This window comes from Mustela erminea, chromosome 7 (genome assembly GCF_009829155.1).
Source record: "Mustela erminea isolate mMusErm1 chromosome 7, mMusErm1.Pri, whole genome shotgun sequence".
Lineage (NCBI taxonomy): Eukaryota > Metazoa > Chordata > Mammalia > Carnivora > Mustelidae > Mustela > Mustela erminea.
The window spans coordinates 17,458,515-17,479,402 of record NC_045620.1 but is presented as its reverse complement, the minus strand read 5'-3'; the positions used below and the strand labels follow the sequence as shown (position 1 = coordinate 17,479,402).

Below are 20,888 nucleotides of genomic sequence, written 5' to 3'. Positions count from 1 at the left end.
CAAGGGGGCCACATCTGGGGTGCAGGTCCTGCTCTGGCAGCCCCTGCGGATCAGGCCTAGGTTAGACTCCGCTGAAGACTCTGTCCTTGCCCAGGTCCTTCCTCTTCTCCCTCCTCTCTCTCTCCCTCTCCTGTAAGTTTCTCTTGAGAGTGGTCCCTGGATACACCATCTGTACCCAAATCCTTGTCTCAGGCTCTGCTTCCAAGGAACCTGACCTAAGGCCACATTGGTGTACCTGTTGTCATGGAGAAGAGCCCTTTGCTCCTGGCTCTTCGACTGAGTCTGCAGACACAAGCCTTTAAAAGCATGAGGCTTGGGGCGGGGGTGGGGGTGCCACGGCGGGGAGGCTGCCAGGAGTAGTGTGCCCGTATCAACCATGCGTGCACTTGCTGTCCCTAGTATGTGCCTGCTTTGGTCCTCCCAGGGACTTGTCTGAACCCCAACAGCACAGCTCTCAGAGCAGTGAATCGCCAGTGCTTCTGCATTGCTGGCTCTGTGGCTACTTGGTCCATCAGTGTGGATGCTTCCAGAAAATGGCAAGTATAGAGTAAGTGGAAGGGGCATTGAGCTTCAAGTCAGGGGTTGAGGTGGGAATGTGGTTTAGCCAGCTTGCAGCTGGGCAATGTGGGACAAATGACACACATGCTCTGTGCCTAATTTTCTTCCCCTATAAGATGGGAGTACAAAAAAAGGGGCGGGAAGTAATAATAGTACCTTTCTCAAGAGGTTGTTGGATTCAATGACGTCATGTACGCAAAGCCCTTAGAAAAGCACCTGCTTTAGTAATTGTTCAATAAATGTTAGTGATATCATAATAGGAATTAAATGATAAATCTTATTTGCTACCTTGTTCCTGCTTATCAAGCTTCTGCCAGCCCAGCTTCCTTTCAATGTCTAGACCAGCACTTCTCAATTCTGACGTCATGGACATTTGGGGCTAGATAATCCTCTGTTGCTGGGGGCTGGGTGTCTTGAGCATTGTGGGGTGTTCATCAGCATTGCTGGCCTCCATCCACAGATGCCAGCAGCACCCCTCCTTCCTCAGCTTTGAGAAATAAAAATGTCCCTAGACATCACCAAACATCCCCCGGGGGTCAAAATCACCACCAGCTGAAAACCATAGGCCTGGAACATGTGGAAATCTTCTTTCCCTGTGACTCTGTGTGTTTGTTTCTTTCTGCCTGGCATAGGGTTCCTCCTGTTCTTCCCTCAGCTGACTTTCTCATTCTCCTTTGGCTGCCTGAATGCCTCCTCCTCCAGGAAGCCTCCTCTGACCACCTCATCTTGTCTTCACTCGTGGCAGGTTTCTTCCACAGCTTTTATCACCATATGGCATTTAGTCCATTTGTTTGCCTGCTGAATTCTGTTTGTCACTCCTGCTAAAGGGGGGCAGCCTCTGGAACAGGATCCACATCAACTCAATTGCTGATCTGTCCCTGGTGGCAGACACAGGGTGGGCAGCTGCTGGGAAGCTTACCTTTTGGACGGTGAAGGTGCGTATGACGTACTCGGCCAGGGGCTCAGTCTCAATCAGGCTGACTTTAATGTCCCCGTAGACCTCCGTGTCATCCGGCCAGTATCGCACACACTTCACCTGCAGGGAAGGACAGAGACAAGGACGGATGAGTGTATGGCTGAGCGCAAGCAGCCGCCTCGTCCGGCCTTCCTGTTCCGATAAACCCGAGGGCGATTTGGGTGGAATTTCGGTCCAAGGGGCTGTCAGCTCGCCAGGGACTGGCAAACCGCACAAGGACACGCCCTCTCCCAAAGGAACTGGAGCCGTTAGGAATAATGGTAGTACCTTCTTCGGCAGAGCTCCTTAAAATCTCCAAGTCCATTATCACACTAGGTGAGCAAATCAATCGAGGTGAGATAGGCAGGTGGTGTCACCCCATTTACAGACGGAAACAAAGCTCGAGTTGGGAGGTCCGGCACCTGGTCCCAGGTCACCGGGCTGGTGTTCTACCTCTGGCTGAGCCCTCTTTCTGCTAGATCAGGTGGGGCGGGGGGGTGGGGGGCAGCATCAGCGGAACAGAGATGAGAAATCACAGGTGGGAAGCGGAGGGGGTGGGGAGAGGGTCATTAACATCCAGAGGTGGTAACCGGGGGCTGGAAGGAGACAGGCTCTCCGCTGGGAGACGGATGCAAGGAGCGGGACCCAAAGGGAAGCGTCTGCACAAAGGCTCCCTGCCCGGGCGGTGGGTGCAGATGCCAGCGACAAGCCAGTCCCACACTGGACTCTAGGTCACACTCCGCGGGAGGAAAAAGAGATCACTGTTTTCCCCTAAAAAGAACAAAAGCATTACCATTCCGGGGGACGCCGCGCGGCCTAGAGTGGCATTTCCCACAGTGTGTTCCGCTGGGTGCTAATAGGTGTTAGGTAAAGAAAAAAAAAAGAAAACAAGAAACAAAAAAAAACAAACAAACAAAAAAAGGTTTTGTGGTCAAATGAGTTTGGGAAATGCTGGATTAAACAAAGTTAAACAGGCCGCTCTGCTACAAGACTCCTCAGCTCGTTGACCGTGCTAACGCTAAAGTGTTTTCAACTCTCTGAGAGGGGCAAAAAGTGCAGAGCATTTCCCAAACGTATTTAACCATGGAACCCTCTTCTCACTAGGCATCCTGCAGACTAGCATCCCATGGAACCCACTTAGGGAAACGCTGGTATAGCGCAACAGGCTTGGCAGGCAAAAGGATGCATTGCTGGGTTCTAACAGCTGGCAGCTTCCAAAAAGTGCTGAAATCTCTCTGAGGCTCAACTGAACTATTCGTAGGGGCAGCTAACACTCACTCACAGCTCGCCGCATCCCACACCGCTTGCTGAGTGTGCTACGAATTCCTTCCATGTATTATTTTAATCGCTTATCACTACGACCTTTACAGACATGATTATCACCCTGTTTTACGGATGAGGAAGCAGAAGCATCGGGAGGCTAAGAAAGCTGTCCAGGGTCGGGAAGGGATGGAGCCGGGATGCAAAGCCAGGCCACCCGGATAATTACCAGAAACATGGCCCCGTGTAATGGTCAGAGTCAAAATGAAAAAATGCACAGGGAACGTCAGGCACAGTGGTTGGCTCCCAGCAGGAGTTCCGTCAAGAGACTGCTCCCCTGTTGCCTCCCCAGATCCAAATTAGATTCATGATCTATCCGTCGAGAGAATCTGTCTCCAAGATGGGACATTTTATAGAACAGGGTGGAGTTTGCTTCTGAATTCTTAAATCCTAGCCAGGCCTTTTTGTCTGTGGTAGCTGCTCTCCGGGTCTGGGTCCTTGGGGAGCAGTGGTGAGTGGAGGGGCCATGATACTAGCAGAAGAGTTAAGAGTCAGAGATCATGGCTGGGCTCTGGCTAGAGGACTAAGGGGTAGGTGCTCCAGCCCCTCTGGGGCTGTTTCCTCATCTGTAAAGCTGGGGATGGGACAAAGTGAGAGAGGGCTCAAGGATAAAGTCTCTGCTGGCCCCAGAACCTTTTGAGGCCACGAGATGTTCACAGCCCTCTCCTGATTATGAAGACAGCCCAGATTCTCTCTCCTATGATCTTGAAGGCCAGGACTCTTTATTTTAACGGGTTATCTGGTCCTTCGCCAAAACAAAAACTTACCTGGCCACTCTCTGGTTAGTTCCTATGCTAAGTAGAGAAGCCCTCTTTCTTCTGGTGTTGTGCACCCTGCCTTTCAACCCAACAGCCCACCCACCCACATAACCGCAGTTTATCAAGTGAGCGAAAGCAAGCCGGGCATAGCAGTCCCATCTCCAAGCCCTAGGATTAGCTAAGGACAACGTAGGAGGGAGTCGAGATAGAGCAGAGCAGGAGACCAAGGCCTGAACCCTGAGGGCTATCAAGGTTTTAGAGGTAAGGGAGCAAAAGGTCAGATGCTCTGAGAGACTGAGTTCAATGAGAAGAAAGAAGTGGTGGTTGAATTCGTCAACATGAAGGATGCTGGTGATACCGACCGTCTCACTGCGGATGGCATGGAGAAGGCAGAAGAGAACGCGGGTGGAGAAACAGAGCCTGTGTGTGTCTTCAAAGTCTGGGCAGAAAAGCAGGGACAAGAGAATCCTTTTTGTTGGCCTGTTTTGTATTTTCGGGGGGAAGGTGCTCAGGATGTTTTGTATGTTCGGGGGACGAATCCAGCAATGAGAAAAAGAGTTGCTTTTCGAGTGACAGGGGAAATGAGAAAATGCTTGCATAGAATCTGTGACTCGAGGCACTGGGATCGCCTTTGAAGGCGCTAGAGTCACTTCTTCCGTCGCAGGAGGCTGAGCCTTTAGGAACAGCAGACAGTCTACCATTTGGGTCAACAAAAACGGCCCTTTTTTATGGTTCACCCTGATAACAGAGGGGAAGAATGAGAAGACGGTCATAGATGCAAGTGGGATTGTGGCTTTGTGTGTGTGAAGATGAGCGTTCATGTCTGATGGCTTTCGTTGCCCCAAAGGGTATGAGATGACGTCATCAACCGAGCGAGGATGGAGAAAAGGATGACTTGGAGGGAAAGGCCGTATTCCCCGAATGGGAAGCAGGGCTGAGGATTTCTCCCACGCGGGTTGTTGCGAGGGAAGTGTTGAGCAGGGGCACGTGCCATAAGGCACAGAACAGAGAGATGCTCAGGAGGACAGGGCCAGCAACCTCTGTCCAGGTAACTGCGGGAGGGGCTTACCCTGCCCACTTCCACGAGGTTCGTGACCATGACGATGCTGGCCGAGTTCTCCTGCCAGATCATTCTCCAAAAGTCCTTGACAGTCTCCTGCATCGGACCTGAGGACAGAGAAAGTGACAGGGTCAAAGACCACAAGTGCAAGGAGGCAGCCAGGAGGCTGTCCCTCCTGGGTGGTCCGTCCAGGCTCTGCATAGGCGAGCGAGAGCGAGGCCGGATGATCCCCACTGGGACACCCAAGTCGCTGAGACCGGGGCCGGAGCAGAAAAGCAAAGCGGCATTCCAAACTAGCATGGTCTGCAGCACCCATGGAAACACCCACAGCCTTTCCTCTTCCCTCCTCTGTCCTGCTCAGGGGCTGTCCCCCAGCCCCATTTGCCCCCATCTATCACCTTATAGGGACTATATTATGGGTTAATAATATAGCTTAAGGCAGTTTTCATAAGAACCGGGCTCTAGGACCTCAATGAGAGTCAGGGAGGAAATTGGGGTTTCAGGGGGCAGGGGGGAGGACAGAAAGCTGCCAGGAGCTGGACGCTCACAGTGCAGACAGGACAGGCCTGATTTTGAGCTTGACAAACACAGGGAGCAATCCCCTCGAGCCCCAACAGGAGGGAGGGAAAAGTAATGGACAAGGAGAGGGAGATAGGATCTGAGAGTCCGAAGCAATTTCCTTGGAGATTTCTCTTTCAATGTCCTGGGCCTTCATCCCTTTTACAATTACAAAAGAAATATAGGTGTTTGATATAAAAATCTCAATAGCCTTTTCCCATATATGTATGTATATGTGTGTGTGTATATATGCATATATGTATGTGTGTATGTATTTATACATATGCATTTGCTGTAATAAGTAAATTATTATAGGCATTATTATATACATTTTGCATGCTCTTAAAAATTCTTACCAAGCATGGTACATGTTCACTGCGTAATTTTCTATAATATGGAAGTATCATACTTTAATCCACTGAGCCACCCAGGCGCCCGGAAGTATCATACTTTAAACAAGCTACCAACTGTTGGGCATTTAAGATTTTTCACTTTTTTCCTATTGCTGATAACACTGTGACGAGTATCTCTGTATATGTGACTGCCCACCTAGCTAATGATCCACAGGATTTCTTCCCTAAAGGGTTCGAGAGGTAGGATCATTTTGAAGCCTCTGATCATGTACGGTCAAAGTTGTTTTCCAGAACGGCTGAGTACTTCTCTCTTCTAGGCGCACGCTTGTCCAGGAGATCAGGCACCATCAGCCTTAGCTCTCGATGGTGGATCCCTGGGGCACATGCCTGAGGCTGAGGCTTCGGGTCTGCCCTGCCTGTGACCATTTCTCAGCTGTACCTCCTTCATCTCTTACTCATATCCCTCTGCCTAGAGCTGAATTTGTCCCCCTCTTTCCTTCCCAAACAAATGGATGCTCCCAGACACCCCTGGAGGCTCTCCAGCCCTACGCCCGTGTGACTTCTTGGCTGGCAGCAGCCCATTCCTCTCTTCCAGTGAAGGGCAAGGACAGCTTTGAGGGACAGGAGGGCACTTACCCTGCGTTGCAATGTAGTGCCGAGGTCGATGATATCCCTGGATGACAGGAGAGAAGCAGAGGGAAGGGCCTCCAGTCAAAGCTCGCAAACACCACAATAGTAATAGGTATCCTTTCCAAGACATGCTTTCCTCACAGGCAAAATGAGAAGAGCATCAGACACTTCCCAGAGAAGTGGCGAAGATGAAATTAGGTAACACATGGAAAACTCTTATTAAATCACTCAATGAGTTAGCCATCGTAATAGTTACTTGGGAGGGGCCCATATAGGCTTGCCTTAGAAGCAAAACTGGGTGGCCGTTACCTATGCCCATGCACCCAGAGAGGCAGAGAAGGAATTTTGGGGTTCCTGTGGGACACAAACCATCAAAAAGTCTCTCCTGGGTCCTAACTGTGTGCAGAACACCGTGGGAGTCTCTGTAGGGCACTTGACAGAAGAAAACCATTGCATTGTTGGCCCCTGGCATTAGTAAGGATTAGGAAAAAAAAAATGGGAAGAATGCCACAGTGCCTCTCTGTTTCACGGGGTGGGCTTGGAATTGGAAGTCCCACTCACTGGGGTGGGAGGGGGGCACACAGGTGTGACCTAGAGGACGATAAAGCCACTTTCTGGTTCAGAGACCAGTTTCTGATATGTCTGTGTATTTCGGTGCCCCAGGAGGCCCTGCCGTGCCCTGGTGTGGGGCCCCTCTGTGCTCCATCACCTTCATCACTGGGGAAGAGGTTGAAGAGATCCTTCTCTTTTGCCTGGGTAGGGCAATCCATGGGAGATGCTCTTTCTAGTTCCAGAGAGGAATTATACCGTACTGGGTAGAGTTCACGTTTTGGACAACGATTTGCATTTAGTACATAGTATTTACAGAATGAAGACATGAGTGAATGAATGAATGGATGGATGGATGCGTTTTCAAACTACGGATGCCAGTTAGGGATCCTGCTGGTGGAGAGGTCACGGACAGCCCCGAAATCCACTTTGCTTTAGGGTTAACCATCTCAGCAGGAAACAAGCCTGAACGGTTGATGAATCTCTCTTTTTGTCTCCAGTGTTGGTGATCAGTCTTTCCGTCCTGTCAGGGGCAGGGGGAGGGGGAAATGAGCTGCCTCAAGGCCCTCTCACTCAGGAAATGAGCCAGAATCGCCATCTGTGTGGTTAATGGTAAAACAGATGTGGCATCTTTCAAGTCTCGGATCCACTTTCTGATTCAAAGACGCGTTTTTGAGCCCCTGGCGTATTTCTACAGCTCAGTCTTCCCCTCGCCCCATAAATACTGAGTAGCTACCTTCCAACTGTTGGGCATATTCTAGAGATGCCTGAGTTCACTGTCAGCACCAACCCAGGGCCGGTGGCATGGCCAGAAGCGGTAGATTAATCACAGTCCCCAGGAATCAACAGCCCCACCTAAACTCCTGGTGTGATAACTTCTTAGCGAAGTCATCAGCTTCTTGAGGACAAACACTGCCTCCTCTAAGTTAAAAAAAAAAAAAAAAGTCTATAGGGCCTCACACAGTGTGAGACTCAGAGCAAATGTCCAATGAACAAGTGGCTGGGAACACAGCTAAATTAGGTACCGCTGGAGGGGGTCACGTGCACACACTCTGGACCTGATGGCCTCGGTTCACATCCCAGCTCTGACCCTTGGGAGCTGTGTGGTTTGCAGCTAACACTTAACCTCCTTGTGCCTCCGTTGATCTTTTACCCTCAAATGAGGTTCTCAGACTTACACTGTAGCATTGCTACTGAGATTCCATGGCAGTCACTATGCCCCAGGTGCTAGAGTCCAAGATTTAGCATATATGACTTTCTCTTGTTATTTATTTTATTGGTCGTCTGGCACACATTCATGGGCTGCTCACCATGACTAAGTATTTGTGTTGACCGCTGAGTGATGGTGAGATCGGAAGCCCATCCCTCCTCACTGCTCTGCCTCTAATGGAAAATTGAGCCCCTCTCTGAGACCTGAGAGGTGAGAAGGGAGGTGAGAGGGACCAGAGCTCTTTGTTCCTTCAAGAAAGATGGACGGGGTTCCGAGGCTTACGGGAAGAATTAGACTCTCTTGATTAGGTTTGGGAACAGAAGATAGTCCACTAGAGTGTGGAAGGGTGTGGTTTCTCAAGCCCACCATCTTCTGTCACCTGCATCGTCAACTCCTACTTGCGGTCCTTGTCCCTCCTGACCCGAGCCACAGCTTGCTGGCCTCCCTGCCTCCAGTCTGGTCCCCCTGCCCGTCTGCTTCCGACCAGAATGAACTCTCCAGTGCATATTGGATTCTGGTATTTCCCTACCAAACAGCCTGCAGTGGCCCCCCACCTTCTGTATGATCGTGCCCAAATGTCCTACCTCAGGACTCATCATCTGTCTCTAGCCTCACTGGCAGTTGTCACTGTCCACGCCCTCCCATGAGCCCCATGTCCCTGTTTCCCTGCACCGCACCTCAAATAAGCCTTCCTCCCCGAGCAGTCCTGCAGGCTTCCACGTGTGCCCAACCAACACACAGAGCACATGAGCGGCAATACGGCTTTTGTCCTCTTGTCCCCTTGGGCTGTGGACCCTACACGCAGAGCTGGGAGCAGTCTTTAGCAAAGGCTGGTGGATGGCATGTCTGCATCAGCGGGTCTCAGAGGGGATGCTGGGACACTCTTAATGGCGTTCCTGTCCCCTTCCTCCAGGAGCATGACCGGTTCCTACCACTCTCGCCCTGGCTTACTGGCTGTCCCGCTCTTCTTGAGACACAGGAGTCGTGTTTCCATGCAGAGGCCTTCGCACAGGGCATTCCCTGGGCCGGCCGCTTCTGGCCCCGGTGAGCTGGGCGGTTTGTTCCCTCCCTGCTGCCCGGCCTCTGCTCGGCTGTCAGTCACTTCACAGAGAGCCCCCCTGCCGACCACCCTGTTGGCCCCTTTCACATTTCTCTGGTTTCCTTTTCTTCAGGGCACTTATCACTCAGGGGCAGAATGTTCCTTGGTTATGGACATGCTCGTTGTCTGTCTCCCCGGCGGAGTGAGCACACCGGCAGGACAAGGCTGTGTCCGGCTTGCATGTGCCTGTGTCCCCAGCGGCCACAAGTCTGCCTGGGCTGTCAGCCTTGATAAACACATCTCAAATGCGCACATGCACGTGTGCTGTGTCCCATCCGCATGCTGCATGGGCATAAAAAGGCCCTCTCTGGTCTCCAAGACCCCATCGAGTCCCCAAAGAGAAAACATTCTAACCATGCGATTCCTCAGCAATGGAGATAAAAGGAAACGTACTGCTCGGCTGGGGCTTTACTGGGGATTTGCCAAGAACTGGTGCAGAAAACTTCCTAACCTTAAAAGAACTTTGAGTTCGTTGAAGTCCCACCTACACAGCACACAGATCGACTGCAAACCAGCGCCGGGCCTGCCTCCATCCGTCTGTGAGGAATGGGAAAGAGGCTTGCATCCAAAACGCATTTATCTCACTCTGAACTCCTGCATCTGTTACTTACTGGGGACCCAGATACGATATTTATTTCCAGACTGGTAATTTATAACAGATTCAAGTGGCCCATCCATTCTCGGGCGTGCAAACAAACCCGCCGGCGGGATGGTTCAGACGGGAGCGGAACCATGGCCTCTGAAGGCACAGACAGGGCTGGCCCCATCGAGCTCGTTATCCAAATGGAGTTGTTGTAATGGATCGTCAAGATCCAACTGGGGATAAACGACTCTGGCAGTTAACTCTTCAGAGAGCAAATGTCCAGGAGGATTTCAGTGGGGGAGAGCAGGCCAAAAGAGTGAGGACCTGGGGAGCTATCTAGGGTGTGTCTTTCCAGGAATCCCCAAAAGGACTCTAGGCATTTTAAGGTTGCTGGAGAACATGGTAGGTTCATAATTCATGGGACTCCCCACCCCCCACCCCACCCCATATTGGTAACAGTGTGTGAGGAGGTGCTTGTACTTGGTACATGCTTCCCCCGCCATGTTCCCGCCTGTCCCTTCCAGACTCTGCTCTGCGCTGTGGGCTGGATGCTGACCTGTATGGGCTATGTCATGGGATTTTATGACTGCTGGTTTCCAGTTGGGTTCAGCCAATGAGGAGGAAGCAGAAGCAGAAGCTCAGAGACCATGGGAGGCTGCGGGTGTGTTCTTCTAGATCTGTTCCCGTCAGACCGCTGAGGTTGGCACTGATTCTCTGTCAGAGGTCACCCCTTTTAGCTCGGGGATACTGCACCCCACCCTATTGGTTTCCTTTAACCCTGTTCCTACCTTGTTAAGCCCCCGCCTCCCATTACTCCCTTTGAGTGAGCCTGTTTCCTAAGGGGAGACTGACAGATACATCTGTTATCATATTCTGCCGGGGCAGCATTATTATCCCGCTTACAGGTATCAGAACAAGTAAATAAGATCATAAGGCTAGTAAGCAGAAAGTTCCGGACTCAACCGGCCCAGCAACGGCTGAATTCATGACTCTGATCACTGAGATCCAGCAGAGGCCAGTGTCACCTATGAAGACAGCATCTAGCAGAGGCTGGCCTGTCTGCACAATCTACCTTTCCAAGAGGGAAAAGGTGGTGGGGTATGCTTAGTGCACAGAGAACTGGATTCTAGCCATGCAACCTTGAGCAACCTCAACCCCTGGTTTCTTATTCTTAAAGGCTTGCAGAACGCACTGTAATGATGCTAGAACCTGCCGGGAATGGGAGGCGTTTTCAGTGTTGACATCAGAGAGACTCACCTGCATTTAAAGCAATTTCATTTGTTGCCTCTAACATACCCAAGTGCGTCTTGGCTCTGACTGTAGTCAGATGTTCGCGCAACTTTGTTTATCTAGGGGAGTCTTTCTAGGAAAGTCACTTTTGTGGGAGGGTTACCACTCAGATGGCAAATGCTATCTACGGCACCCCAGGCTGGCAGACCCCATGTGGGCCTTTGGGGTTGTCACAAGTACTCAGCTGTAGACAAGTTCAAGGGGAAACCAGAAGGAAGTTCTGTTCAGGCTGGTTAATTGCATGTTGAGTCCCCACTATGAGTGGGAATGCAAGGTGCTGTCTGGGCGTGGATGGGGAGAGCAGGAGGAAAGGCCCCGCGCTGGGAACTCATCTGGTCTGGTTCCTAGTTTTGTCCTGCTGCTGACCAGACCCATGGCCTTAATAAAGCTCTGTAACCTCTTTAAACTTCTTTTGTTTTTGTTTCTGGAGAGGGAGAGAGAGACAGAGGGATGGGGGAAAGCGACAGAGGGAGAAGGAGAAAGAGAAGCCCAAGCGGGCTCCACACTCAGCACAGAGGCTGACACGGGGCTCATCTCATGACTGAAATCAAAAAGTCAGATGCTTAACTGACTGAGTCACCCAGACTCCCCAAACTTTGCAACATCTTCAACCTCAGCTTCCCTTTCTGAAAAAATGGGGATGATTACCAAACTTGGGGGGCTACTGAGTGGTCTCCATAACTCATCTCCTTTGAAACCACCCATCACAGGGTCCAAACATGACTCATTTAGAGCCACTGGCTGTTGTCATCGCTCTGCTACTATTTAAGCCAGCAGAATACGTTGGGGAAGTGACCCTTGATCAGATGCCTGCGTCCTTCTCCTGCACATCCTAGCATATGAGATCCTCGATAAGTTACATAATTAATCAAAAGCCTCAGCTAACTCACCTGGGAATGGGTAGTAATGGCACTTGCTTTGTGAGGTTGTAGTCCTAGTTAAAGTAATGTTGAAACACAGAGGTGATCTTAGGTTACTGTCAATCCTCCTTCATTGGACTCTTACTCACTGGCTAGCAGCACTGTGTCACCTCCTCCAGGAAGGCTCCCTTGACTACCCACCCCCACCCCAACCAAAGCTTTGGTTTTCCTTAATGTTTGCACAGGCCCTGCTCTATGAGGGTCTCTTTTCTTACCCAACTCCCTTACCAGACTGAGTCCCTTTTCAGGTTTGGATTTCCAGCACACAGTGGAGGACCTGCTCAGTGTTTGAGAAATGAATCGTAGATGCATAAAGGAGAGGCTGCAGCTATGATGGGCAGATACTCAGACTGCTTTGTCCAGGCTCGAGACAGGCTGCTCTGAACTGGCCATCTCCCTGTGAACTTTCCTGGGAGGGCCACGGGAACAGAGTCCGTGCTGACCTTGACTTCCACTGAAACTCCAGCCCCAGGTCCTGACCACAGTTAGGCTCTCTGTAAAGCCAGGGTCTCGGTGGGGACTTGAAACCACTCTGGGTGTTTCAGACGCAGGGAATTCCGATGGGGCGCTGGTGACATTGGTGATAGAGGAGCTGAGATGCTAACCAGGCAACAGAGGGGCAACACAGAGACTGGCACCAGCAGGAGACTGTGATGGCCCCTGGAACTAGTGGATGACGGGAGACAGAGAAGCTGCCAGACCCCAGAGCTGGGTTTGCCTGGCAGAGGCAGGAATTCTGGTGGAAGCTGGTGCCTGGTGGAGGCTCCCTTCACCTTCCAATCTCCCATCAGCGCCTTCTCTGTAGGGGTCAGCTTGCTCTCCTTCCTGCCATGCACGCGCACACACACACACACACTCACACACTGACACAGGCACACCATGGCACACATACTTAGATAAGCAATGCAAAGCAGAACGGGGAAGGACAAGAAATAGATCTGAGAGCAAACAGACAAATCACTAACACCAGGCTCAATAAATATTTGTCGAATCAATGAATCATCTGGATTGGCCTAGATTAGGGGGAATTCAAATGCACACCTCTCCACTTCATAGCCTGTCTCTAGAAACACGTGGGCATCAGAGGGACCAAGAGGAGCTCCGACATTCGTCAAGGCCTTTGGGTTCCAAGCTGAGGTCCTGAGAAGCCTGGCTTGTACCGGCTATGAGAGGACCTCCATCTACCCCCGGCGGCCATGCTCCCCTTCTGCAAACTCTCGCTTCCATGGTGAAGCAATCCCCTTCCCTAACTGGGTGTCTGAATCCCAGACGCTCTTCCCTCGGATCTATACTATCCTTGGCAATAGATAAATCATCCCAAAGCTCAGCTCTGCACTGGTCACCTCCACGATCAAAACTTCCAACAGCTTTCTCTTGCCTACAGAATCAAGCCTGGCTTTCTAAGTTTGACGGCAAACCACCGATGACCTAGCCCCAACCTTATTTTCCACTATCCCCATGACATAGTCTCTGCTCTGCTCACCCTGAGCCACTACAGACGCTCTGGCTCCAGCTGCTACATTTTTGCTTGTGCTGTTCTAACTAGAGGCCCCATCTTTGCCCTCTTTATACTTTAAATTCATCCTGTGCTTGAAGCTTTGGTTCATATCACATTTTGCATTCCTGATGGAAAAAGCGATTTTTCCCCCCACCTCTGAATCCCTGCAGCATTTTATCTGAACATGTGACACTTACCACTTTCCAGTTTGCCCTGGAATTATTGATGTGCATAGCTTATCTTCCTGCTCAGGTTTTAAAGGGTAGAGACCATGGTGCTCTAAGTTTTATGGTTCCAAGCATCTGGCACACAGCAGGCACTTTTAAATTTGTGTTGCATAAATGGCTATGCCTTCGAATGAATGAATGGATGGACAAACAGACACACGTACAAATGAATTAATGGGTGAAGGAACAAGACAGACAGCTGTCCTGAGGCCCCACGGAGTGGGCTACTCCAGCCGGCTCCAAAGAGGATACAGCTTCAGACGGATAATCAATGTGGGTTATGCTAATTACATAAATCAGGGAGGGGCCGGACCCCTCCGGACACGTTCTAGGAGGGCCACCTTGTTGAGGGAGAGGCTGGGGGACAGCCATGGGTCTCAAGCCTGCTACAACCAACCCCAGAGCCCCACCGCCCAGCCCTGGGGAGACTCTCACATCAATGTAGTTGGCGTTGATGTAGTCGGAATGCGGATCTCCATCCAGCACCAGCAGCCTCACCCGGGAATGGTCATCTGCAGAGAGATAGCAAAAAACATGGAGGCGGGCGGTGAGGGGCTGCGGCGAGGGCCAGCACTGCCCACCTGCAAGGCTCCTGTGCGTCAGTAGTATGGGCATTGGGCTGCTTCCCATACCTTCTCTCATTTGACCCCTGGTCCCACCCTGCTATCATTCCCATTTACAGATAAGGTCGTTGAGGCTCAGGGAGGTCGCTGTGCCTTAGAAAGCACTGTGTATGCTCCTTCCCTTTTTTCCACCTGCCCTTCTAGTACTCATCATGAACCATCTGGGTGAGTCGCCTGCTTCTTTAAGTCTTCGTGATTTTGTCATTAAAAGGGCAGTAGAAATACCTTCTTCACACGACAGCGTGAGAGAGATCAGAACACTTAGGAGGCGAGAAGCGTCAGATCCGAACTAACATGTTTTCATTATTGCTGAAAAATGGCAAATTTGCCTATTTTCTTCATGTGCGCAAATGCTTTCCCTTTGTCTCTTGGAGAATTGTTGCAAATAGATTGTTGGCCACATATTGTTATCAATACAATCATTCAAGGGAAGCAGGCTCCGTCATTATAAAAGGGGTCATCAATAACTGAAAACATGTTATGGAGAATGCCATTTCAGACACAATCCAGGCATAAACAAGATTTGCAGGGTTTAGTCAATGGCACGTTTACTCCAAATAACATCAAATAAGCACCATTAAGAAAAAAAGCCCTCGTGCAGAAGAATCAGGCTAATTCTTTACAACTAATTAAGGCACGTGGTGACATGCCAAGGATGCACATGAACGGAAAAACCTGGCTGGGTCTGGAGGGAGGAGGGGCTCAGCTGGCTGTCTGGGTCCCTGTCACCCATCGCTACATGTCCCTGCTTCTGCTGTCCAATCTAGGACAGGGCTAGGGTTCCCAGCAAGTGGGCTGGAGCGCTCAGAGCATCTGCGAGTGTCCCTGGGATCAGGAGGCTGGGCCAGCGTATCCTGCTATGACATATGCAGCCCTCTGCAGTTTAAGGGGCACATCTATTACTACGAACAGGGAGCCCCCGAGAACAGGGCCATTAGCACTTTGTTCCCTGTTTCATCCTCTGGGCCTCCACTTGCAGCAGGTGCTCTACAAATCCTTAGTGAGCATATGAATGGATCACCTCTTTGGACTCTCGCAGTGAGCCTGGGAGACAAGCAGCATAGCCCTGTTACAAATGAGGACACTGAGGCTCCCAAGGACTGACTGGCCACATGGCCCGTGCGTCGTGGAACTAATTCTGAGCTCAGAAACTCCTGCTTCCAAAGAGGGGTCTAAGCGGGATGTTGGAGATGGCTTCAAGTGTACGTGGCGGGGGTGATTAATGCCAGAGAATTGGTTAGCCAGTGATGGAAGAGCTGAGAAGCCAGAGAGAGGCTGTGTAACTCAGAGATCAGTGCTAGCAAGGAGATGTTACCCCCCCGGGAACGGTGGGGCAGATGGTAGAGGCAAGGCTATCAGAGGTGGGGCTGGGCCCACTCTCTGGTGGGAGCTGGAGACGTACCCTGGCTTCTTCCTTTCGCTGACTTAAAATCTCCCACCAGGGCATGTCCTTGGCCAAAGTCAGCCAAATACCAGCTGGCAAGAGACTACAAAATGCAACCCACAGGGGTCAATTGAAGAGGGGAAGACAAGGAATGGAACCGAGGATGGATAAACAGGCTCAAGACTGGGCAAGACACTAGTTCACAAAAATTAGTCCTTGACCGTGTGCCAGGCACTATGATAGACACAGAGATACGCTGGATTACCACTTTTCTTACTCCTCATGGGTGAGAGTTGCAGGTGGGAGGTCTAACTCATCTCTTTGTGGGGGGTGAAGCTGGGAGTCCGAAGTTCACCTTTATGGAGTTCATGGCCAGTATCAGTAGACACTCAATCATTTATTGAGTAGACACTCAATCATTTATTCCTCAACATAGCTCTCAATCATTTATTTAGTAGAACCAGTAGACACTCAATCATTTATTCCTCAACATAGCTCTGTGGATTACTACAGTATATAATGATACCATGATGATATAGTATGTTCCTTCTTCCCATTTCACAGATGAAGGAATAGGGGCTTGGGAAGATTCTATCTCAGGTCTATCCGAACCTGAACGCCGGCTCCATCCACACATGGTACTCTCCCTGGACTTCTAGCATCTGGCAGGCACTGCTCCTGGAGTCTGTGCAAATGGTTGGTCCCAGATCCTGCAGTACTCTAGCTCCCCCAGGAGTAGGACTTCCTGGGGGACCCCTCCCACCCCACTCCAGGAGCAAGGAGTCAGGCAAGGCCCAGCACCTGACTCTGAGCTGACACTGTTGAGCCCCATCACCAGTGGTTACAAAAACGATAATCCTTCAGAAAGTGAAAATATACATTGTGTTTTCACTCATTGGTCTCACTAATGACTTATTGATTCAAAAATCTCCTTTATTTATTGAGTTATGGCTGCCCCTGGAAACGGCACTGGAAACAGAGATTCTGGCTTAAAATGTAGAGAGGGAATTTAACATAAAATGAAAGTTAAAATCTGAAAGCAAAAAGGATTTAAAAAACCAACAAGAAACAAACTTATTTAAGTTAAATATTCTTAAAGACGAAAAGGGCCTCTACCCACCAGATGATGGTGTTTGTCAGTATCATGTCTTCTTCCATTCATAAAGAACCTACTATGTGCAGGCTGGTTGAATGGCCTAAGGAAGTACTGTCAAAATGATACTCATGCTTAAGGAATCTCGTGTGGGAGACAGACTCTACACAGAAGTAGAACTTCAAGGTCTAGGAAGTGGAGAAAGGAGGGCTTTGTGAAGAGTATGTGAATGAGGAATTAAAAGTGGGCTAAGACTTAACCAGTAGACAGTGAGGAAGGGTCCTTCCATCAGAGGGAACGAAGAAAGTGAAGACAGTGCTCTTGAAAAAGCAAGCACACTGGGGAAGCTGAAAACCGTTTCCTGCCTTGTGGACACAGCAGTGTGAGGGGATTATAGCAACAGAAGGAGAGAGAAAGAAGGTAGGCAGGGGTTGGGTTACAAGAGGCACTCAACCCTGTATTAAGGCACTTAGATGCAAATATCCATTCTGGGCTCTGCAAGGCATCCATACACAGGATACCTCTACTTTTCCGAGACTGTGAAAGGCTATTTTATTTTGCAATGACCAAGGTTCACTCCCAGAGGGCTAACCAGTAGCCAGTGGGATACACCCATCATGTGGGGTATGAAGCTGAGGGTCAGGATCTGGGTTCAAATCTTAGCCTTATCACTTAGTAAGTCAACTGATCGACCTTAGTTTGGGTTGCTTATCAAAGAGGAGCCAATACTATATAGCTTACAGAGGGTTGGGGGGATTAAATGAGAAAATACAGGCACGAAAAGTGCCAGGGTATTAACAGAATGAAAAGACAAGCCACAGACTGGGAGAAAATCTTTGCAGAATATCAGCTAAAGGACTTGTATCCACAATATACAAAGAACACTTAAATTCAACAAGAAAACCCCATTTAAAAAAACGGGTGAAAGATCTGAATAAACACCTTGGCAAAAAAGATACACAGATGGCAAATAAGTATGTAAAAAATATTCAACATCATATGTCATTAGGGAATTCAAATTAAAACAACAACGAGACATCTCTGTAACACCTACTAGAATGGCCCAAGTCGAGAACAGTGACCACACCAAATGCTGGCAAGGATATGGAGCAACAGGAACTCTTGGTTCATTGCTGGTCGGAATGTGAAATGATACAGCCACTTTGGGAGACAGTTTGGCAGTTTCTTTTTAAACTAAACATACTCTTATCATATGATTCCAGCAATTGCTGTCTTTGGTATTTACCCAAATGAGTTGGAAACTTATGTCCACACAAAAACTTGCACACAAATGTTTATAGCAGTTTCACTCACAACTGCCAAAACTTGGGGGGGGGGGAAACCAAGATGTCCTTCAGTACATGAATGGATAGACAAATGTATACCCAGACAGTGGAATAGCATTCAGTGATATTTAGAGATGAATGATCAAGCCATGAAAAGACAGGGAGGAAACATACAAGCGAGTCTGCAAAGGCTTCATACTGTGTGATTCCCGCTCTGTGACACTCTAGTATGGACACGGTAAATAATCAGTGGCTGCCAGGGGCTTGGCGACAGGATAAGCAGGAGGGACACGGGGACATTTTAGGGTCCTGAAATGATCCTGTGTGATACTATCATGGAGGATACATGTCACTGCACATGTTTTAAAAATCCCACCGAACTGCACAACACAAAGAGTAGACTCTAAACCATGGACTTTAGCGAATAAAAATGGATCGAGATTGGTTCATTAATTATAACAAATGCATCACACGGATTCAGGTATTCATAACAGGGGGATTTGAATGTGGGAGGGAGGCAGGCAGCCCATGGGGACTCTCTCTGTATGTTCTGCTCATTTCTTCTGAAACCTAAGATTGCTCTTAAAAAAAAAAAAAAAAAAAGGTACTAGGATAGTACCTGGTATGCAGCAGGTGCTTACTAAATGGTGGTTCTGGGCTGGACATGAGGCTCAGGGCTGAGATGCTTAGGAATGGGTGTTCCCCACTTGTCCTTCCGTACCAGCTGTAAATCTACCTTCTGCAGAGGCAAGGAGGTGTGTATGGTGAGTATTCTTGAAAGCACAGAATTCAGCCCTGTGAGGAGTAGTGGTGTCCTCATGGTTTATTTATTCCTTCTGGGAGATGCTAATATTATTCTGTGTCCCCTTCTTCTTCTAACTTTATATAATTAGAAGGATAAAAAATTGTGTTTATCCACAGGCACATGGAGAAAGATGGGGCAGCGGGCAACGTGAAGTTTATACAAGGTAATTTACAAGCAGCCCAGAACGTTCATTATGCTCTATCTACATTTTGCGAGCCTGAAAAACAGCTAATTTGGTACTCCGCGTTTGATATTCCAGACGAGATGCTGAGAAGAGTCACACAGAGGAGATGCAAACTCGTCCATGGTGAGGGGAGAGGAGGCTGGCCCCACCTGGCTCTCAGCTGAGGTGGGAGATGGGCAAGAACCGGCTTGTGGGGAAGAGGAAGCCGGTGGCAGGGGAGGGGAGACATAGCTGCAAAGATATGAAGATCCAAAGAGCTCTGCCGAACATAACTCCAGGGGAACAGAAACACCGTCCCTCTGGAATCAATCTGTTCCTTGTCATTTTAGGACAAAGACCAGTGGTATGTTGCTAAATGTTTAGCAAACAGCTCTCTGGAGGGAAAAAAGGCCCTGATCGGTACAGTCTGCTGGTTTCTGTGGTATAAATACTCCCACCATGACTAATTTCAAGCTACCAACATGGCATCAACTAGCTTACAAAATTCCTGAAAATTTAACAATCTGTTCTTGCAAGCTGGTATGAATCAGTTCAGGACACTACTAACAGGGAACAAAGCCCACAACGCTTTGCATGATCTGATGGTCTGGGATCCAATTCCCAGCCTAGCCTCATGCTCCCCTCCCCAAATACTATGCTGATAACTATGCTCTTCTTTCAGTTGCTCAAATGCACAATGTCTGCTCTGACCACAGGGCCTTTGCACATGTATAGGAACACCCCAACCCACCTCCACAAAGTCTGGCAACATCTCATTCTTCAGGTCTTTGCTCAATGTTCCTTACTCAGGAAGTCTCCTATGATCTCTCCACCCCAGACTCCAAGAGCTCCCTGGACTTTTCCTCAGAACTCTTAGAACAGCTGTATTTCTGTGACTACGTGATTAACCTGTGGTTCCCCTTCACATCCTATTTAAGGAAGGGCATCCTATTTACTGGACTCCTCTACAGTGTTTGGCAGATGGCAGGTACTCAATAATTATTTAATAGCTGAATCCATATTTGTGTCTGAGAGACTGAGAACCAGAAAGAGGTAAGGCCCCTTGCTTAATAGCCATACAGTAGGTAACATAGCCTGGGACCCAAGGCTCTTTCCCCTACACAGAACTGGCAAGGTGTGCCTGGATCCTGTGCTCAAATACCCCCTTTCCCCATAGCTGATCTATTACCTCCCTGATCTGTTACCCCATAGCTGATCTATTACCCCCCTGATCTGTTACCCCCTTCTGTCCTGCCTCAGATTGACAGCCAGTTCTGCCTCTGCAGAGGAATCGGGCAGACTCAGGAGGCAGGTGGGAGGTCTGTCATACACTAACCACATCACCTGGGGCGAGCTCCTTACCTTCCCTGAGTCTCCACTTATCCAACTATAGCATCAAAATCCTATCTACCTTTGCCGAGGTACTGCAAGGATTTAAAAAGGTGAGATAGGAAGGCACCCGGTGCGTTGTAAGAAATCAAACTCAAGTATGTAAATCCAGTGTAATTATTATTCTAGATCAGTGGTTCTCAAAATGTAGTCCCTTGACCAATAACATCAGCAATGCCTGGGGGCTTGTCAGCAATGCAAATTCTTGGGGCACCTGGGTGGCTCAGTGGGTTAAAGCCTCTGCCTTGAGCTCAGGTCATGATCTCAGGGTCCTGGGATGGAGCCCCGCATGGGGCTCTCTGCTCAGCAGGGAGCCTGCTTCCTCCTCTCTCTCTGCCTGCTTCTCTGCCTACTTGTGATCTCTCTCTGTCAAATAAATAAATGAAATCTTTAAAAAAAAAAAAAAGAAATGCAAATTCTTGAGTCCCAGCCCAGACCTGGTGAATCAGAAACTCTGGTGTAGGGCCCAGAAATATGTATTTTAACAAGCCCTCTAGGAGATGCTGATGCACACTCTGGTTTAAGCATGTAGGTCAATGTTCAACTATGCAGCGAGGTGCCTTTGTTCTTCTCTTCA

The 20,888-nt window shown here is 49.4% G+C and overlaps 1 protein-coding gene across 13 annotated transcripts in view; it reads right to left on the bottom strand.

The window, feature by feature from the left end:
- The window catches only part of PTPRT (protein tyrosine phosphatase receptor type T), a 1,064,037-nt gene that overhangs the window by 50,937 nt on the left and 992,212 nt on the right, over positions 1-20,888 (bottom strand). For 7 of the 13 annotated variants that reach the window (XM_032350627.1, XM_032350629.1, XM_032350630.1 and 4 more), the window contains 5 exons: positions 14,004-14,080; positions 6,199-6,235; positions 4,661-4,758; positions 2,307-2,366; positions 1,478-1,594 (listed from right to left, as the gene is read on the bottom strand). In XM_032350627.1, the coding sequence (XP_032206518.1) occupies positions 1,478-1,594; positions 2,307-2,366; positions 4,661-4,758; positions 6,199-6,235; positions 14,004-14,080 (389 nt within the window). The remainder of the gene's footprint in view (positions 1-1,477; positions 1,595-2,306; positions 2,367-4,660; positions 4,759-6,198; positions 6,236-14,003; positions 14,081-20,888) is intronic. The other 6 variants (XM_032350634.1, XM_032350635.1, XM_032350637.1 and 3 more) reach the window with 1 other exon arrangement.